At 38.5% G+C, this 22,862-nt stretch overlaps 1 protein-coding gene across 1 annotated transcript in view; it reads left to right on the top strand.

The window, feature by feature from the left end:
• The first annotated feature begins 5,422 nt into the window (after window positions 1–5,422).
• Window positions 5,423–22,862, top strand: part of LOC140245127 (uncharacterized) — a 39,981-nt gene continuing 22,541 nt past the window's right edge. The window contains exons 1-4 of the mRNA XM_072324726.1: window positions 5,423–5,544; window positions 8,658–8,871; window positions 14,732–15,575; window positions 16,214–16,466. Of these exons, the coding sequence (XP_072180827.1) occupies window positions 5,423–5,544; window positions 8,658–8,871; window positions 14,732–15,575; window positions 16,214–16,466 (1,433 nt within the window). The remainder of the gene's footprint in view (window positions 5,545–8,657; window positions 8,872–14,731; window positions 15,576–16,213; window positions 16,467–22,862) is intronic.

The following is a 22,862-nucleotide window of genomic DNA, read 5'->3' as shown; positions in this document are numbered from 1 at the left end:
AGAAGATTGAGTATTGGCCATCAAAAATGTCATAACTGTCTATGAACTGAGGGGTTGTCCTCAATAAAAGTATCAGGCTTCAGATTGATACGAGTCTTTGGACGAAAGGGTTAATATCCCTTTGAAGCTAGATCTGAGATCTTTCCTCCTTCAAAAAAGGGGGACATGACGGGGAGGGGGCAGAAAATGTCAGATTCTAATTAATTCACACGGGTTCTGATTCATTCACCAACTCAGATACTATTCAATGTGTAAAAACAAGGTTTTCTTGCAGTCACGGGCGTCAACACGAGCAATTAGAGCATTGTCTACATGAAATGAATTGAAAAAAAAAAATGAATCTTCGCTTCGCGCCATCGAAAGGTTAAAACGTCTGCGTGGCTGCTAATAAAGGGGAAGTAACGGTCAAGGAACTGTTACGTCATAGTCGGTAGTACGGTTGACAGGCAGACAGAAGACGAAAGTGTAAAATGAATCACCGCGTCTTTCGCGCTTTGCGCGCGGCGCCTGTTTGAAATCTGGCTTTGATTGCTTTCGTCCATATAGGTAGCATCGTTTACTCGTGCTATTTCGAGCGTGACACGACATTCTGCGTCTGTTCCGAAAAAGAAAATTACTTCATCCTAGATTAGAGAAGATTACTCCTGGGGCACGCGCGTACTAGTAGATTGCGGGTCATTAATGAAATGACGTCGACGACTTCGCTTTGTGCGCGTGCGCCGAATCGACACTTTTTTTTTTTTTTTTTTTTACTGATTTGTTGACGTTTTGCGCGAACCCTTTGAAAAATGATCCCAAAATCCAATGCGTGTCGACCTCCGTGCACCCTGTGCCTGCTGCTGCCATAACTAATTGATCTTCCCGGACCATCTCCTCACTTTTAACTCAAACTCATCCAGAGCTCTCCAAAAGAAGAGTGAATCCATCGTACGTATAGTAGGTAAACATTGCTGGTATCCACCAAGGTTTTCGGACGTGAACTTTCACACATTTAAACTCCTCTAAACGACCGCTGCCCGCTCTTTTGTGCAGGCAAGGATACACAGGGAGGGGAGTTAAAGGAGAAATGAGCAGAATGTTTCGCCCTTCCCTGGTGCAACTTTGACTGGTACGAGGTAAGCCGGTATAGCCTACTATTAATCATTCATTTCAGCTGTTACTTAAATTGAAACGGATTTTTATACAAAGAAAAAGGTCTGATCGGTAGCATGACTTGACCAGCGCTCATGTTTATACTATAGGGAAAAACACTTAGAACAGTGTGATATTTGTTTTATAGGTGTCATTTCTGCCTTCATAGAAGATCTATACCCTGGAGAGCCGGATGCGTGAGTGCTTGGTGCCGGAACTTACCCGACAGGCGACAGCTATAAATTTCGGCATCTTTTTGCCATCCTTGTCATTGTGATTTTATCGGTTTAGGTTATTATTGAAATGATACCATGGCCAGTATGATCCTTGTCACTTATGTCATCATAGTCGCCTGGATAAAAGTTTTCCATTATTTACTTTTTTCCAACTTCTTCACTCGATATAGTATCATGCCCTCTGTTCTTAATGTATATGTATTTGTAAAAAATGTGTACTTCGTATTATGTTATAATCTATATGTATTACCTTTTGATGGAAGGAAATAAAATATACTTGAATCGAAAGAAGTCACTTTCACTTAAATAATAAAGTATATATATATATATATATATATATATATATATATATATATATATATATATATATATTTGTATACATATATATGTATATATATATATATATATATATATATATATATATATATAAAATTATTGATACTCTTGAACATTTTTTTTTCCTGATAAATGGATGGTGGAATGACCATACTTCGGTATGACTATTTTTTTTTTCATGTATGACCATCTTACAAATTAAAGTAAATTTGGCTTTGACTTCATTTGCATAACAATAGAAACATTGAGGTTTAAGGATTTTTTTTTGGGGGGGGGGGGCTCTGAATTATTTTATTATTTTGTTTGGATAGAAGAATTCTCGCTGGAAACATGGTGAACTCCAGTGAATTCATTGCTGTTTAGACAACAAATGGCTTGTGATCAACATTTAAGACTGATGTCCGAGTTTGAATAAAATCTCTAAAGCTTTTAAAATGAATATATTTCTTTTGTTATGCAAATGAAATGAAACTGAAAATGTTAATGATTTTTGATATAGCCATGTAAGGTATCAAGCAGATGCCTGAGTGCCACTGCAAATTCATTATTTTATTAGAAATTGGCAAAATAAGAAAAAATAGGGGTATGAATATTTTTGCAAAACAACTATATATGCATATTCATTTGTTCCGATCATCATGATCGCTTTATTTAAACCTCAACGAATTAGAGAGATTTAAAAATTCCCTCACCCCCCCCCCCTAACCCCCCGCTTTCGGGCGACCGAAACTTTTTGACCACAACCAGTGCTTTGAGATCCGCATGTAAAGGAGACAGTATATAATAGGCAGTTATAACACACTTTTTACTTTGTATCAACTCACTGGTTTATATGAAATTTTGATTAGTAAGAAAAAAAAAGGCTGCCGCCCCCTCCCTCAAAAGAAAAAATGCAAGCCAACTAAACACGGATCTTCATTCAATGCACTATTAGCTTCACTGAGCTTATTTTGACCACTAAGCAAAGAATTCGTGCAAGCTGTTCATTTTTATCAAAGGCTTTGATTACATGAAATGAATTAAAGACAAATTAAATCATATAAATAATAGATAACATAATCCACTGAACAATAACGGGACCTGCGGCTGTACAAGCTAATGCTTTTACGCAGGCCCCATCATATTTTTTTCGCATTATGACCACAGTTTAATTCGCATGCATACAGACCTTGTGTTTATACCAAATCAAACTTCTGTACATTCCGATGAAGTCTCATCTGAATTATGTTTTGTATAATTTTCGCATTTATATACGTTATTGTGATATATGTGAGAAATATGAAAATAAATTGAAATGAAATTAAATATTGATTTGTATGCTCATTTCGTTTAGTTCGGCCGTTGTCAGTTTTGCACTCAAAAGGAAGTAATCCGCAGACAAACGTCTTTAGGATGAATTTAGTAATAACAATAAGTATAACAATAAAAACAGATCAGACGGTTATCCGATTGATTGACATGCAATAAAAGAGACCTTATGTCATCATTCGATTTATGAAATGCTACCGTTGAGTTGTTTTTTACTGCAACTGATTGACAAAATGACTTATTTACGTCGATGTAGGGCAATTTGTCAATCAGTTGCAAATTGTCATCATAATGTTCGAACTTTTTTCCCTCCATATTCAATGTGTTAAGTGGACGGAGGGGGGGGGGGGTGTCAGATGTAGAAGGTGATTAACCTTTAGTTTAGAGAGAAAAGGTAACACTCGAGTCCGAGTAAGCGTATCAACCTTGGAAGTGTCTCGGAAGACAATTAAAAAGTTGTCTGTGATGAGACACAACGAGACATGCACACACTTCAGTCGAGAGTCCAATTTAAAGAAGAAAGAAAAACCGGGAAACATCTTTCACAATTCACGGACAAAGAGGGAATTGATCTTGATGCCAAAAGGGCTTAACAACATCCTCATAACATTTAAGCCGATTCTCACGCGATATGACAGAATTTATGGCAAGAAGCCATTAATAAAGAAATAATAATGAGCTTCATTGATATGAGAACCACAAAATGATATGGCTCTTTGCGTAATGCCATCACGCTATAGGCCTACGCGTAAAATAAACTTCATCCATTTCCGGAAAGATTCTAAAAATCCCCGTAGAGTTTATACATGCACGCCTGGCCTTGTTCCAAAATTCTTACAAGAAGCCATTTCCATTTAATAGAAATGGCTTATTAATTTGAATAAGAGACTTTAAATATGATTTTTTTTTCATTCTAACAATAAGCCATTCAATTTAATGATAATGGCTTATTGTATATATGAAAAAAAAATCATAGAATTGTTTGCACTACCATTAATTGTCTGCCGCCACAACTATTTCCACTGAAAATTGTTATCATTTGTTATTTTCATTTTTGTAATTTTATTGATAGGAATGATATCATCTCTGTCGTCATCATAAAAAAAAAAGATTAGCATTGCAATCAATAGCTATTAGCAATGTATGTTGCTATTATGATTATTGCATTATGATTATTTTACGTGATCAGCATCATTTTCACCATAAACACTGTCATTATCATCATAACGTGATTTTTCAAAAGTATATCATCCTCACGTCTGAGGTAAGATCCAAAAACTTCAATCAAATAGGTTTGCATAACGTCACGTGAACAAGTACTGTCAGCTATATAGGTCTCTTCGAAAAACGCATAGTGTGGACCTGATACCTTCTTCCACTGATTGCCCTAGGGAATGGGGGGGGGGGGGGTTCAAACTCGTCCTCAGAATTCGTCGAACATGTCGAAGCTCAGACCTTTGTTTCGCGCAGAAGCGGGGGATTCGAGGGTCGCTTTGTTGACAGCACTGGGCCTTGAGGGGGAGCAAAATATTACCTCCATTCAAATTACTCCATCCCTCCTTTAATAAACTCTCATTACGATGGTTCCTCATCATTTTGCCCCGTTTTTTATTGTTTTTATTTGACCATGTCTTGAAATATGCAAGGTGTCTGGTTTTTCGTAGCATTGAAACCGTAAAGATGGATATTTTTCGTATTCTTTTTGGCGAAGAGAACAATATGTTTCTTCCGCCCAACGCTCATTACATATTTTCAGGATCCTGTTGTAGCGTCGGAGTAGCTGCTTCATGATTGTAAATGTTGTATATGCATAAGCTTCTTTGTAAAAGTAAATTTCCGCAGTACCCACCCCTCCCACCCGTTCCTTGCCAAACATTAGTAACATCAAGTGCAGGCAGTTGTAACTATATACAATGATATATGCAGGCAACTGTACAATTGTACATTCTGTGTACTTTTTTGTAAGGACATGTGCAAGTAAGATAGTGTTGCGTTACATAATCTTTGATATATATACAATATTTTCATACATATTATATAAATACATATGCTTGTATATACATACATATAGATTCCAAATTGTTTGTGCGTCGATATTTATGGATTTTTATTTGCTGCTCAGCTTACAACCAGGCCATTTCAAATGCCACCTTCATACATCCAACTAGATATTTCCTGATACTCGAGTAGCCGGAATACATTTTGTGTTTATCTGCCTTTCAATTGTATCGAACATGGCTTGGGCAAACTTCCCGTTGTTGAACTTCTCTTGTTTCTAAGATATGGTTAAAATTATAATGTAGTAGAAAACAGTCCTGCTTTCATTATCTCACATCATTACAGGGTCTGCATCAGTTGCGATTTCTCGAGGTCGACGTCGAGTCACAAAAAGGATGCTGTGAGCGATGACGATGGCGTTGGATGGCTTGACGTCGACGAATTCGCTGTCGAGCGAAAATGCATCGGGAACGACCACCGGGAACGGAACCCAGTCTTTGCCTGAGATGTGGCTAATTCTCGCTGAGGGTGTGAGGTGAGAAAAACAAAATGCTTTCCAACATACCCTTACTCAGTGGAGGAGGGGTTGGGTTGTTCGTTATTCCGAAGGTTCATTAATCCTTGAATGAAATAGGGGTAGTTTTTCCGAAGGTCCATTAATCTGTAAATGAAATAAGGTTAATCATCCTGAATCCTCATTATTCCGAACCCCCTTAATTCCGTATACCTATACGTTAATCCGAACATAGCGACGCGTTAATCCTATATAACATTGTGACGTTATTGCGGAGGTTCGTTATTCCATGAGATTTGTGATTCCGATATTGAAATAAGGTTCGTTATTCCGAAGGTTTGTTGATCAGAGAATGAGATAAGATTCGTTTTTCCGAAGGTTCACTATTTCAAAAATAAATATGGGTTTGTTATTCCTCAAATGAAATAAGGTTAGACAACCCGAAAATGAAAAGAGGTCTGTACGTACTAAACAAACTTTCGGAATTACGAATCTTATTTCGTTTTTGGATTAATGATTATTCGAGATGACGAATCTATGGAATAACGAACCATCGGAATAACGCCACAAAATTAATGTTTAGAATAAAGAACCCCTTTTCATTTTCGAATTAACGAACCTCTGTGTATAGGGAACTTGTGTATTCTGGAATAACGAACCTTTGGAAAAACGAATTGTAGTTGAAAACAAATGTGAGAGATGTTTCTTCAAGAAAATTAGAGTGCGCCGCGAATACGCTTCGGAGTTTAAATTCTTGCAATATATTGCTGAATCCCCCCCCCCCCCGCTCCCCGAAAAAAACAACAACAACATACATTCAAACAAAATTATAGTTCTTTTAAATGCAAAATGAGGTTGTTTCTGGAGAATAATGAAAGGCTAATCTTAGCTTTATCCTGGTTAGCGTATTATCATTCCCTTGGCAGTGGTCAAAATAATGAACAGCAACATTATGTAAAATTTAGCTTGAAGTTTTTATGACTTTAAGATAGTCCATAGCTGACGTCTTGCACAATGCAGCCATTGACTTCTAAGACGATATCTTAGCTTTAGCCGCAATCTGCAGCGAATGTTCCCCACAGCTTGTAAACGCCTATTCTGCGTCTTGTTTTTATTTTTACTGCCCGTCTGCGGTATATTACGTAACTGATTAATCATGCGGTAAGTTAGGCCGTATATTAATGTATCACACTTCCTTCCCTTATACTGGTCGCTATAAAAGCTAATTAATGTCTTGCGATTAATTTCTCTAAGGTATTTTGTTACCCTTTTTTTTTTTGCGAAATTGGCTGTTACCCAAGGTTAAACTAGGGCCGGCATGGCTATTTATTTCTTTTTATTTCATCCCAGGATGTTGAATGCTAAGCGACGGTCTCTTAAATAGCATTTTAAGTAGTAAACGGTACAGTCAAGTCATTATGAGTCATATCAACTTAACAGAGATGCATGTACAAGCGGTCCGAAATTATGTTAACACTATTTATCTCTGGAACACAGTCGATTGTATCATCGATAAAATACAGGGAACAAAAGATTTATTGGACTCCCGATCCGGCATCGAGAGCGTTTTCGAAATGTAAATCTTTGAGTTTGCTTCACAACCAGACATTGTTTCATTTTGCGGGGAGAAATGACCAGGAAATAAGCTTAAAGGGACGATACAGTATTGCTTGAGGTGAGGATTCAGCCTTCAACTTTTTGCAAGATACTTAGAATCCACTTTATGGCATACATTTCTAAGAGGTATTCAAAGTTCATTTGATAAAAATCGGTTTTGAAATGGCTGAGATATCCAAAAAAGTAAAAGGAATTTTCATCAAATAAACATCGAATTCCTCTTAGAATTATATGCTCTTTCATAAATTATTTCATAAGAGGTTTCTCATTATCTAAAAAAAAAAATCATCATCTAAAATCGTTGGAAACCTGTAGCCCCATCTCAACCGAAACCGCACCATCCCTTTAAACGATTTGTTCACAGGGCAGCAAAACAAAAACAACAATAGAAACAGAAACAAAGAAAATCGACTAATAAAGAAGTAAATGAATAAATATCCGTGACCTCCCACCCCGCAAGGTGTATCTTTGGAAATCGGGCTATTATTGACTTACTTTGATACACATTCACCTGACATTAAAAAAAAAAAAGACAAGGACTACGAATCCAAAATACTGTATCATTATCATCATAAGTTCTATGAGAGGTAATGTTATTAGATTATACCTAGCTTCGTCAGTTATTTTCTCGGATACAAAACGACTGATATTTTGAACTCATGTATATTGATTGAGTGGTAGAAGTCTTCACGGTGCACTACGTATTCTTTCTTTGGTTTGTAGGCCTGTGTGGCGCTGAAAAAGGCCTACCCACTCCCTACATACCCAATTAAGAAAGAATAAGTGGGGCACCGTGAAAACTTCCACCTCTCAACGTTCTACCGCCACGGAAATTACTGGAAATAAATTCATTGGGCTGAAGTGAACTGAACTGATAGAACCGAAGCATACAGCGTTTAATGATGTTACAAGACGAGCAGAAATACATTCGAGAGTGTTTATACACCTCACATGGCAAATATTGATGCCTTCAATGCAAGTCAGCCCAAAGCTTAAATAGCGATAAAATAGTCATAAAAATTATCGACTTGTATTCATTACACGATTGATTGCACTAATGGAACGATTACAGCTTCAGTGTTGACAACACCTAACGCCTTCCACGTGAGCGTTGCATGTCATGTGGTTATGAATACAATGCTGTACTCAGAAAACCTGAGGTTGCCAAAAAAAAAGAAGAAAAATTTAAACAAATTGATCATATAGAAACTATGGTTACTCGTAGTTGCGTGTCAACTTTGTAATCTAACCCGTCTCGCTCTCTCATTCTCTCTCTCTCTCTCTCTCTCTCTCTCTCTTTCCTCTCAATCTTCAAATAATTTAACGGTTCGAGTGAGGGGCTTTGCTCAGAACTACCGTTGGTAAAGGAAGATAGAATACTAATTTGCATGTGAAATCAGAACGGACGTACATACAGAATACGAACGACTTTTACCTCGTCACATGAGCATGTCAGATCATGACACGTGACCGATCTCTGTTGTTATTGCTATTGTTCCCTCTGTGTTTGCAAACAGTTTGGCCATCATCATGGCGACGTCGCTGATTGCCAACATCATTGCCATAGCAACCATTCTGCGCCTGCGCGTACTGAGGAGCATCCCGCACCACCTGTTGGTGCTCAACCTCAGCGTTGCCGATTTAGGGATCACGCTGACCAGCATGCCGTTTGCCCTCTACTCCATCTTCGACGGCGGAGAGCTACTTTTAACGAACCCCATGCTCTGCAAGGTAAAGAAAGTTTCACTGTCATACGGAGTAAAACCACACAGTTTTCTCTCCCACCTCTTATTTTGAGGTGTTACCATAGTAACGGAGGATGCGGCCCTGGACCTTCACAGGTGATCCTTACCAGTGGGGGTATGCTTAGTGTTAAACTAAGGATGTCGCTCTTGATCAAGGGTGCTTAGACAGGTACCCGGTGGGGTTGATGAGGTTAATGATAATGAGAAGGCTCCCTGGCAGAGTAGTGATAACGCTGAAGATGCTACATTGGGTATCAGATGAGCATGATTCACGTAGTAATCGCATTATGATCATATCTTTGAGATATCTATTTGATAGTTCTCAGTGTAATCACTATTATGATTATTGATAAGATCTTCGTCATTAGCAATTAAAATCAATCGATTATCGTAATCGATGATTGGCCGAATTACAATCAATCATAACTATTTCTTTTTATTATCAGGATGAATTAATCATATGTTTGATTACTTGGTCTTAGCTGTTGTCTCTAATTTGATTTTCATGTAACCTATCCTGATTAAGACCATGGTAATGATAATCAATATGGTATGATGAAAATAAAACTAAATGAAGAATTTCAAAGTCCGATGAACCCTTTCCTTCTTGTTGTTGTTTCTCGCAGTGTGATACAACATGCAGTATAACTTTTGCTTTATCAAAGTAATAGTGTGCAGAAATTATCATTCAAAGAACATCGGAACTTTTTCGATTTTTGTCTACCTGATTGTCAGAGGATAAGCATCGCGAATAATTTAGAAATAGTATTATGTGTTAAAGTGAAAAGTACTGGAATTGTGTTGTCCTAAAATATAAACAATGATTGTAAAAAGAACTTATTTGCCGACGATTTACATGTAAAATCCTCGTAACTTAGGGATACAAAACTACATAGGATTTCCCTTTTCCATATATCGTTTATCGTTTATAGTCTTCTTGAATGTCCTTATAACACACACACACACACACACACACACAAATATGGCCACGCGATTGCTGGGTTACGTCAACAACAACAACAAAAAAGAAGCTTGTTGAATTAAGATATCGCATCATATTACGGGACGTTAAACGGGCTAATCAGCAGGAAAGAAGATTTGGACGGTTTCCTTCCCGCGTGCCACAAGAGATGTCCCCTCCCCCGCCAGTCCTTTGAGTCTGTACAGAAGTCTCCCAATTTACCTCCATGGTCATATATACATATATATATATATATATATATATATATATATATATATATATATATATATCTATATACATATACGTATATACATATACATATGTTTCTGTGTGTGATTGTGTGTGTGTGTGGGGGGGGGGGACATGAGTGTGTGTATGTTTAATCACGTACATCACCTTTAAATTTTATCACGAAATTGGAGCCGGATATGTACCGGTATGTGACTTGTTGTTCTCATATCTTGTGTCAAAAACATAATTTTTGTTTTTCATATTGTGATCTTGTAATCTCCATGCCAAAATTTCTTCAGAGAAAGAGAACACCTTGAAGAAAAACAACCCACAGCGTATGTTCATTTCGTGGATGTTGGAAATCTTGAAATTTCCATTTTTTTATTCAAACGCAACTATGCCATAGTCTGAAATCCTAATATAACTGACTGATCATTAATTAGATGTTATTCAGCCAGGAATAACATTCTCTTTTATACATAAAATTGTAGCAGATTTGGATTTTCGTCAGTTTTTGTACACGATCAATGAAAAATTTCAATTTCAATTTCCATTTATTGCAACAACTTTTCCAAAAATACAATATACAAAAAAATAAAGCAATAAGAATAAAGATATTTGGGTAAAATTATATTTTCCAGGAAAAATTAATTTCACAAGTATTCAAGGATTCGTTTTGATGAAAGACAATATTGTATAGTTTTTTCATTCTACAATGTTAATTTTACCTTATTCTCTGTTATTAAAGGAAATGAAATATATATATTTCGTCGAAAAATGAAATAAACTTTTAAATTGAAATTGAATTGCAATTATTGCATTTTCTTTTTCATAACATACTAGTAGCTGAAAACTGTTGCAGAGGCCGTCAGAATAAAACATACATTGTACATATTATCATGCTTGATGAGATGACAGCCCGTTTCTCATAACAAAACAACTTGAAAAGGTTATCGTGTGGTGACATCATGAGCTCACGCATTAGCATATATATATCTGCTGTTCAAGAACTTTTTTTTTTTTAAATTGGCGAAACTTGTCAATTCATGCACTCATAACTTTCTTCAAATTCTTCTCAGTTTTTGACCGAATCTTTGCCGTTATGCCTATAGAATTTTGCTCTTCGTTTTTAGAGTTATTTTGACTGGACCGGAGTTGCCCTCTTGCAGTAATAGGAAGAGTAGGCCTAGTATTCACGTATTCACGTATGCACTAGTCAGTCTTTTTTCTACTTCACAGCATAGCATGATGTTACGCGAATTAAACATGAAAATGTCAGCCGGAAGTAAATCGTCTGGGTCAAGCACTTCCGGACCATCTTCTCCCGTGAGGACAGTGGAATTAAGTTGTCATGTAGTGCAGCAATTAATTCTGACAACTTGCCCGAAGGCTACGCATAAGTTCGTCGTGTCACCGCTCGCCCCTTTCGTACTGAAATCGCCCTCTATCTAAGGCAATACCCAGAGTCAAGGAAGAATTTAAAGATATACAAAGAGTGGACTTGAAAGTTTTGAGATATTTTGTGTTTGTAGATTCAAAGAGGGGGCCCTCACAGCAATAAGATATGATTGCCCCGGGGTCTTCTTTCGCAATATTGAGTAAAGGCTGGAGAATGATTTATAAGACGAATAATTAACCTGTTCTTCAGAATGACTGCTCCTTGTGGTCAAAACCAGCACGAAGTGCAGTCTTCCTGCCCCCAAGTAGTTCAAAAGTAAATGGGATGACCACTTTCACCCATTATACATGATCAGTGACTTTCTAAAGTCATTTGCGCGTGCGTGTGTGGGTGTTGTGCATGATTGTGTGCGAGTGTGCGTGTGCGTAATAAAGATCTCCATTCATATTTGTTAAGTGTACTAATGACAGGTAATATTATGTTTTGTATATATATTTCATTATTATATTTGAATATTTGTCCATCCAGGGCCCCCGTTTCATAAAACTGGTTATTAGTAACAAGTTACGATAGTTGTTATACGCCACTGAAATCCTTGCATCTGATTGGGAGCAAATTTGTCATAGAAATGTGGCAGTTGTTACTGATAACAGGTTTTATGAAACGGGACCCTGATCGTCCAAGTAAAATGATTCAAATATACTCTTTGATGGGATGTTATAGTTTGAAACCATTCTAGTGGAATGTAAAGCAACGAATGAAATAGAAATGAAATTTTAAAAATGAGGAAAAACGTGTTGATCTGTAAACGAAAGTTACTCATCATGGATAACGCCATTTAGGATCCTCGAAGGCTGCAACCCGCACACCATCAACTCATCAACATCGCGCACACATGGCAACAAACGAATTAAAAAACGCACAAACAAAAATCCGACAAAAGGGAGAAAAAAGTTCACGACGGCTAGAAAAAAAGAATATCATAGACAGAAGGAAGAAACGACGGGGTCAAGTCGATATCATTTATTATAGTTACCTTACATTGGGTATTACAATCATGAGGAACCATAAGGGGGTATCTGTGTGATACCCCCTTGGTGGAACCAACCAGTTCCTCTATCATTAAGACTCCGGAAGATGACGGGTACTTCTACCAGGTCGGACTAATAAAGCCTCTCTTTCCTCTATTAAGTTGTCAATGGTATTATCTTGATGGTCTACTAATCAGCTCCTATATACTATAACCACGAAGGCACCAACCATCAGCTAGCCATTTGAGGGGAGATTATCATACGGAAATTGGGGGCAGTGCCTGGAGATAGCTAATGCCTTTTATAATTACGTCTTATGTCGTGATATTCCCTCTGTCTTTTTAATTCATTTTGATCTACTTTGCATGGGTGAAAGGGGGGGGGGGGGTAAGGCTAGCTCGCTCAAACCAGCCGGTCCGAGGGTGAGTTTTGAGACCCTTTGATGCAATGATGTGCGTTATTGACAACAACTATTAGTAGGGCTATATACAGAAACGCATAAACATGTTCTAATAATCACTATTATTTTGAGCATAACCACGTTAATTATCACTTATTCTCCTGTCAAGTAAATGAAACCAGGCTATTCATGATCTCCCCCTCTTGTATGTTGAGCTTATTTTGCTCATTTGTGTGTGTGTGTGTGTGTGTGTGCTTCCGTGTGTGCGTGTGTGTGTGTGGGTGTGTGTGTGTGTGCAATCAAAGAGGACAGACTTTTTTAGTTGCTTTGTTATGAGAAAACGGCAGCCATCTCATCAAGTATACGGTTATTCATGATTATGTTTATTGTGACGGTCCTGCAAGTTTCGACTTTATGTTATGACGTAGAGAATGAAATTATCTACTGTGTCTTGGGTCTGAATGATACTTCGAATGTTTGTAAGATTTAGTATTTTGGCGTAAAAATTTTATTTTTACGCCAAATTTATTTTGGCGTAAAAAAAGTTTACCAAAATCGTTATATTATTGTTATGGTTGTGTTTGTATATTGTGTTCTTGAGAAGGAAAAAACAAACAAAACATATTAAGATTTAAACTAAAACAAAACGAAGGAAATTACAGTTGACGAGAACTTATTGTAGAGAACAAAAGGAATTCCTCTCTAGTATCTCCAAGGCAAAGGAAATTTTAACGTTGATTCGACAGGTCGTGTGGAGCACGTCTGAGAACGTAAGGGGGGGGGGGGGGCTAGTGACAGTGGGACTGTGGGATTTAGGGGAAGGTTAGGTTGAGGAGATTTCGCCTGTACAGAGTACCTTTGTCCTAATCATGACAAATGAACATATTGTTGCTATAATCGGTAAATACTCTATAAAATACAGTGGGGCCTACATTCAACTAAACATTAGCCTTACTTGACATAGCAGCCTGTGAACCGAAGTGAAGCTATCTGTTTTTGTTTTTTTTATGTGTTGTCAAGTCGGTGAATCAAATCCAGAATAAAGCGAGGAGCGTGAGAGAAAAAGAGGGTGGGAGGGACGGAGGAGGTAGAGAGGGAAATATGATCAGGAGGAAACAAGCAGACCTCATTCGAGAAATCACCATAGAACATTGCAGAGAGCCAGCAACTTCATCGTTACATGAAGAGGAAAGGCCTCGTACAAACACCAAAATGACCTCAATAATGACGGTCAAAGGACTGACCCAGAAACTTGGCGAAACCGAGACAACGAGATATAGATATGAACACAATGCTATAACACAAGTGTAGAAATGGGGGGGGGGGGTGGAGATGAAGAGTTTTCGCAAGGAATTAATACGTACGTCGACTGTAACACACCTGCAGTAATGACCATAAACTGATACTTGAATTAAAGCACCCAGCATATATTTTGTGTTTGAACATGAATACTTTCTAATATTAACATCTAGGTCAAGAACAATGAAATTATGGCAAGGCTCCGGGTCGGGACTTGTTGCAAATTATAGTGTGTTGCTTGCGGTGACACAACATTTGCTCCTGCGACTATTGCTCCGATCTCATTTGTCTCCGGGGACTTACGGTTAAGGTTGCGATAGGGTTTTAGGTTTAGTTTGATGTGAGAATTAGGATTACGGATAGTGTTATGTTTGTGGGTAGGATTCATGTTTGCCTTAGCATGCAGATATTTCATGGGAGCAATAATTGTCGCAGGAGCAAATGTCATGGAACCGTTGCTTGCTTGTGTTTGTTGTGAACCAGCTCAAACAACTTCTCTGTCGACTTCATGTTTCATGCATGCAGATGAATGGATTCTTCGCGGTTCTCTTCACTTTCACCAATTTTCCCACCGTCCTATCCATCGCCTTTGACCGCTTTCTCATCGTTGTCTACTCCGGTCGCTTCCCGCCCAACCGCTTCCGCATCGTCGCCATGGTAACTGTCTCGTGGTGTAGCGCCCTCGCCTTCGCTCTGCTGCCTTCAGCGGGCGTCCTCTCCGAGTTCTCATATTCGCCTGACACGTGGCACTGCTCTCCTCGCTGGGATCACGACATCTTCCGCAACGCCTGCGTAGTGTTCATCTTCGGTTTGGCTGTTCCCATGGTGGCTGTCTGCTACGCTGCCATTGTCTATTTCATCTGGACCAAGCAGAAACTCCTCCGCTCTTACAGCATGCGCGAGAGCGCCCCGCCGCCGTCGCTGCATCGCAACCGCCACAGAAGACCGTCGCGCGGTTTGAAAACCACATCAGTTACCCCTGGCAACGCGTCACCCGTGACGACGTCATCAAGCCGTCTAGACCTACCACGTCTACCGCAGATGCAGGGTTCAGACTTACCCAATGGTTACGACAGCCCAGCCGAACAGCGTCGCGGTTGTCTCCCGCGCGGAACGTCACCGAGCGAGAAATATATACACAGCTCCAACGATTCGGCAAATGGAGAATGCTCCGGCAAGCGACGTCCGTATGAACCCGACGTGGAGTGCGAAGTCGACGGATCGCTGAGCGGTTCCTGCCCGGGGATTCCCCGGAAAGTATCCTCAACAAGCTGGGACGACTGTGACGCAGCGACTGATGAGCAAGACTACAAGACGAGAGAAGTTAGGCAGTTTCAGCTCTCGGCTGACAAGAGGGTCGCCTTAATGGGTGAGAATGACCACCAGCCTTACAGAATATTCATCCTATATTTTACAAAAGTTTCGATCAATTAATTTTCAGTGAATGAAGAAGCAACGTCATAGCTCTGACTTCGTATCATTGTTTCAAAATCAAACTCGTCGTAACTCTCGTATGCACACCCTATTCAAAACACATACTTCCTCTTGCACTTAATACATTGTGAACATGTAGTATACACTTCATAAACTTAAAAAAAAATAGCAAGTCTTCAGGAGCATATAAAACATGACAACAAAGAAATGAAAGTGTAGGAGCTGTCACTCAAATAGCCCACCTGAAACACAGGGGAGATTGTCTCCGTTTGACAATCTCTGCGTGCTACTTCTCATTTCGTCTGCAATTCAGTACTGGAGGCTACATGCACCTGATTTACTTGAATTCAATAAGTATTCAGTGCAGAAAGTGTCAACTGCACATATATATTGAATGATATCCCGATTTCATCAAATCATTCTTTATAATCAGTGTGTGAGTATGATTAAGTACAGACGGAGTCATTGATTAGAATTTCGATAGGTTTATTTCTCGAAAAAATTAGTCAAACAACAGTCGATAACCAGTCAGAAACATTTTTTTTTTCTTCTCCCTATAATAATCATGCACAGGAGCCCTTCTGGTTCTTACAACGCTCGTCTGTTGGACGCCTTACCTCCTGGTTCATTCGGACTACATCCGGGTCAAGCAGGGTCACTGGTTCGCTGTCTTCACGATGCTTCTTGGTTACACCAACACTTTCCTCGACCCACTCATCTACACTTTCATCAACAAGAGGGCGCGAAAAGAGTGCAGACGATATTGGCGCTCGCTGTCGCCCTTCTCGCGGTCGAGCTGGATTGGGGAACAGGCCATTCATAAGAAGTGACATAGAGCTATCAAAAGAAGATTGATCTAAAACATGATATTAAGTAGATTTAGTGAAATGCAGAAATAAGAGAAATAAGAGAGGAGCAGATCAGCAAAGTTTGATGAGAAAATGGGACCAGACCACCCATTCAAAATTTGAAGTTTTGTAAGTTCCATTTTTTTTTCCCATTGAATTCATGTAGCTCTATCACAAGATGTTTGATAACAAGGCTACAACACTTTGTGATGTCAGAGTAAGGAACGGAATAAAGAAAATACAAAGAGAATGGCCCGCATGAAATGTTATTTTGCATGAAATGTACAAATATTCCTCGACTTGTGGTAGTATAATTTTCCAGTTGTCCTTGTCTTCCAGAGGAGATAACTCAAGTGCGAATTCATTATATACTTCAAAATGAAAACGCATAAAATTCTCGTTGTATTGTCTTTATGACTGTATTGTTCCACTTCTATTACACTACGAGCCTCACCAAAACTGATATTTAATTGCTGCTGCGGTCACTGCATCATACGTATTCAATTCAATTCAGTTCAATTCAATTCAACTCAATTCAATTCAATTCAGTTCAATTCAATTCAACTCAATTCAATTCAGTTCAATTCAATTCAATTGAATTCAAACCAAGTGTGAATAAAATAATTCAGATATGAAACAACTATGAATCCAACCAAATCGAATGCATATGGAGCAAACTCCCTTTAATATGCAAAATACATGGCGCCATCGAAATCTGATGTGAAACTTCATGTGACAATGTGATATACGAGAGAGTAATTAAACTGTATGACTGGTGATTTCCGTTTGGGGCGTAATCTGGGTAATTAGCTCTGAAGGGACTTTACTTGTGCAATATCCGACTATTTCCAGTCTTGCAGTTCGTGACAAACTTACTTCCCTTTCACAAAATGTCGTTGCGTTAGTCGGTAGTCTGGAGTGTTTGACAGCCCCTTGGTTTTTCTCGTTTATATACAAAATTCGTCATTATCGTACTTACTATAATAAAATGTTACATACCGGTCGACATTTTTTTTTTTTATAATAAGAAATATACTATACCCAAACGCACGAGCTGGTGGACTGAACTGTATAGATATAAGGAGATGAAACATCTCGCAGACTGATGTACCTGATTTTTATGAGAGAAGTGATTGTTCTCCAATAATGGATCGACTTAATCAAGGAACATTATCTTGACTCGCGCCACCTGCCATTTTTGTACAAAATTATATGTCTTTCTGTCTGTATGTCTGTATGTTTAATGTGTCTGTATTCATAATACATGGGCATGCAAGTTTGTGTGTTGTGTTTATGCCTGTGTGCATTTCCATGTGTGATGTGTTGGGTCATCGTACACTGTCAGGCTAATGATGAATGCTAAGATGATGATAATGATGAATTTGACATTGGTAGAATGTACATTAAAGGTGATTGTTGCATTTTCTCGAAATTCTAGTCCGCACTTGTATTCAGCATTCTATTAGACATTTTTTTTTTGGTCGATTTGATCTCAATCGTGTAAAGAAACACGGGTATGTTGACACTTTCCATCGCTGTTGTGACACCAACCTCAACGTAATCGTCAACCGAAGTCGATGGACCCACGAGCAATAGCGCCATCTTGCGTTGTTTGTTTGCATAGTGTACGAAATCGGGGGCCCACGGATTGAGATTGTCGAAAAATAATTATCAGCGTGAAGACTGGCTCCTTTTGGAGATCTCGTCACGTGATACATGACCGTGGCTTCCATAATGTCATGTGACTCCTCCGCGTGACAGATTTGTCGCTCACGATCAAATGGTTTCACCTCAAAGTGACGAAGTGTCATTATCTCGCAGTTCTGCCTTTAGTTTATGGCTTAATGATATCGTAAAACTATTCATATTTTGTCAGAGTATTCAGCAAATATATATTCTCCTGATTACAGTATGAAAACGTCTAAATCTTCTAGAACGTCTGTGTCGAAAGGGAATTTAGTAAAGACCTGTGTAAGCTAGTAAATAAACGAGAGATGTGTGAGGTCGTGACAGCATCATTGATTAATCTAATTTGCATATCAATGTGACTGTGTCCAGTATTATGTTTAAAGTTGAAAATGAAACTTCCCCCAATGTCCTATTAATAGCTCGTCTTGATTGACATTTTTTTTTTACTGTTCCACTTGTTCGCTTTGCAATGAATAAAAATGATGAATTACTCTTCGTTTCGCTCTCTGTCTCCTCTTTTCGATGCTTTTATTATCGCTGTATGTTGTCGGGTAAATGTTCAAGGGATGATGTAGTTTTGGTTGAGATGGGGAGTCAGGCTGGAACCTTTTTGCAAGATGAATAGTAACCACCTATATGAAATAATAGAGAGCATACAATTGTAAGAGGCATTCAAAGTTTATTTGATTACAATCGGTTTTGAAATGGCTAAGATATCAAAAACAGAATAAAACAAAGTGGCCCTTGGAAAGGATGGGTCTCACCTTTTATTAGGATCGCTTTGTTTTGGATATATCAGCCGTTTGAAAACCGATTTTCCTCAAATAAACTTTAAATTCCCCTCAGAATTATAAGCTCTTTACTCTCTTATAGTGGAGACTTCTAATTATCTCAAAAAAAGTTAAAATCTGAATACCCATCTCAACCAAAACTGTACTATCCCTTTAATTATGAGGCAGATTAAAATGAGAGAGAGAGAGAACGTCGTTTCTCCTAGCATCTGTTCTGAAAGAATGAAAGGCAACAAAAAAAAATCGTTGTTAAGAATACCAAGGCGGTTCACCTCGGTAAGAATACCAAAACGATACCTTTGGCGTAAATTCATTAAAAAGAAGACCAGTGAAAAATCCCTAATTGAACAGTCTTCATTCGCCCTACTTTAGAAATCTGGAAAAAGAAGAACTGCTAAAAAGCTTATAGCTTGTATATTACCACCCCCTCCCTGAAAAAAAGAAGAAGAGAAAACTACAAATGCAACCAACTTTTGCTGCTGATAGAGAGAAAAAAAAGGGGTGCGCGTCACGAGACCGACACCCACGAGTCATACAGCCCACCAGTCATACAGCCCATGAGTCATACAGCCCGCGAGTTATACAGCTCACGGGTCATACAGCTCATGAGTTCGACACTAAGCAAACAAGGCCCACGAGACCGACACATTAAGCCCCGTGTTGTATCTGTCGAACTCGTGGGCTGTTTTTACCAAGTGTCAAACTCATGGGCTTTATTTGCCTAGTGTCGAACTCATGGGCTGTATGACTCGTGAGCTGTATGACTCATGGACCTGTTTTCAATGTCAAACTCATGGGCTGTATGACTCGTGGGTGTCGGTTTCGTGGGATGACCCCCCAAAAAGTACTCTTTGTTATGCTATATATTCCATGAGTGAGAGCAAAAAGTGCGCTCTGTTATCATATATTCCACGAGCAATGGGGTGACATGATATAATGTTATGGTTGTGATTGTGTATTGGACCTGAGGTCTGGACAAAGTATATCGCAGACAGTGATCATGTGATGTATCCCATTAAACCATTGTCAATTCGCGTGCATTCTTGATCTCCAAAGCAGCAGCAACAACAACAGCAAACAAACAAATAAAATGAAAAGGTTTGAAAGGTTGAATACACAAACACAAAAATTCCACAGGCAGGGATGACCTTGCATTCGACGTCCGGGCAAAAAAAAAATAATAATAATAATAATGATAATTACTGGATACGAGCATAAAGTTTTGCTTTTAAAAAAGAAAAGAAAAAACTTTTTATTGGATGTAACTCAACAGGTAAACAAACATATTTACAATTTTCACAGAATTGTACACATAATGTCAATATCAGCAAGGTCAACATATCATATGGTATAAGTAACGTATTGCTTTTATGCACGGTTTCTTCCCAGAAATGGGTCAAAAGTTCGACGACCCCATTGTTTACGCTCCGAAATTCACCTTTCCTAGTCTCAACGTACTATATTTTCAAATCACTGCCATGTCCAAATCTGTAACTTCACAATTCATACTGATGCAGTCTTGCACCAAAAACATTCCCTTTGAGTAAATAAGGAAATGCAGGGAATAATAGCATTTCCAAGCACAATCCCATTATCTCTGCGAATACGGCCTTGTTGGCTGTCACGATAAGGTAACAGGGTCTGAAATTACACGCTAATAAGCTGGCAGGTCTGCATTGACCTAGCAGTCATTTGCATACAATGTTTCCTTGAACTAGTCTCGTTTAAGGCGTGCACTTGCATAAATCCTAACCCCCGTGCTATTTCGGTGCGGCGGATCACGAGGCTGTACACATCTCGAGATTGTATTTCAAGAATAGAACAACAACAGCAAGAATATCATCATCAACAAAAATGGCATACAAACGTATAGAGAAAAAAGGGACAACAACATGTTAGGGAGGTGCAATCATATTTCTAATCAGGTGTTGTCATTTTTGTATTTATTACTTAATGTATATGTACTGTAATGAATATGATCAAAATAATCTTTGCAATTAGTACATTAATTGTGAAATATCACGATGCTCTATATGTTAGCACCTTACCAGTAGGATTTAACCTTCTTATAATGGTACTTGTATATCGCATAAACACCGTTTGTCTGTTAAACTAATGGTATAATATTGGTAAAGATGGAGATTTGGTTTTTAACTTTTTGCAAGATACCAAAAACCACTTCTTATGAAATAATATAGAGCATACCATTCTGAGAGGAATTCAAAGTTTATTTGATGAAAATCGATTTTGGAATGGCTGAGACATCCAAAACCAAAGTAAAACAAAGCGACTGTAATAAACGGTGGGTCACACCTTTTATTAGGATCGCTCTGTTTTGGCGCAGCCGTTTCAAAACCAATTTTCATCAAATAAATGTTAAATTCCCTGACCTCTCGGAATTACACGTTCTTTCACATTTTATATGAGGTTTCTCAGTATCTAACCAAAAAATGTTAGAAACGAACCTGAAGTTAGGTCTCAACGAAAACTATATCAACCCTTTAAAAAAAAAAGCCATAAAACACGAGTACAAAAAACAATAATGGACGACTTGAGCCAAAACTAAACTTCACCTGCGAAAAGTTCGCGCACTTTGTGTTTTTAAGACTTGACACCATCGCAGCCTAATCGATTGTGAAAAGCAAGCTGTAATCGTTTAATATTCCGACATGACCGCATTATACAGGCGCTAGGGAATTGAACTTGGCAATATCAACCTTGGTTATTTTCGTTCCACATTTTAGTCATTTCCATCTAAAAGCATTTAATCGAGATGATATTTTTCTACATCTTCTGTTTTTCCCCCTCCGGAAAGGCAATGATTAAGTCAACAGAAGAAATGAATGTGACGTCATAATTATGTCAGTGTGTTTGTATGTTGATTTGTGTGAGTGAATAGGAAAAAGAATGGTCAGCGTTCATTTTGCTTGGGGAGGAACTTGGTTTTACATTCATTTACTCAGTACCATCTGCCTCAAATTTCAATCGAGATTACTTTCCACACAAAAGACTATATGGATCACACTTTAACTTAGCTGTAGTGGGGGTTTGTATAGTACAGGTGTTTTCTACATTTTGGCTTCAGCAAGTACACACACACACACACACACACACACACACACACCACACACACATGTATACATATACAGTCAAACCTGTCTATAGCGGCCACCCAAGGGATACGGAAAAAGTGGCCGTTATAGACAGGTGGCCGCTATAGACAGGTAATCCAACTTTGTGTGCATTGCCTACATGTACATGTATCATCGTTGTATATACATGTACATTTATGTGTGTACGTATGCACACGTGTGTATCATGCTTAGAACAATGCCGGTGTTAATGAAATTGTTGCACAGTACAGATGTAGCATGTGCACAGTCATGAATTAGTGCATTATTGTGACTGAATAAGTGATGAATGCAACGGTGGCGATCACTGAATGTTGCCCAGAAATGACTGGCACGGCTAAAAAGCAGAAAAATACCCTGAATTATCGGCTCGGCTACGGCTCCATCGGGTTTTTGGCCGCTATAGACAGGTTAAAATCTACCGCGGGAAACAAAATTTGTGGCCGCTGGCCGCGTTAGACAGGTGGCCGCTATACACAGGGTCTTTAACATGGCTTTTCTCTCGGGGGGATTTTTCAGTGGCCGCTATAGACAGGTGGCCGCTATAGAGAGGTGGCCGCTAAGGCAGGTTTGACTGTATATATATATATATATATATATATATATATATATATATATATATATATATATATATAAAATCCTTTTGGTTAGTATGTTTTTGGTTGTCGCTTTTTTACTCGAAAATATTTTCCTACAGATCGTTTGTCCAAAGTATTATCATCTGTAATTGATAATACTGGTTCATTGTGGCTGTAAATAAGAA

The sequence above is a fragment of the Diadema setosum genome, chromosome 22 (genome assembly GCF_964275005.1).
Source record: "Diadema setosum chromosome 22, eeDiaSeto1, whole genome shotgun sequence".
In the NCBI taxonomy this organism is placed as follows: Eukaryota; Metazoa; Echinodermata; class Echinoidea; order Diadematoida; family Diadematidae; genus Diadema; species Diadema setosum.
Note: the sequence above shows the minus strand (reverse complement) of the source record. Positions and strands in the feature narration are given on the sequence as shown.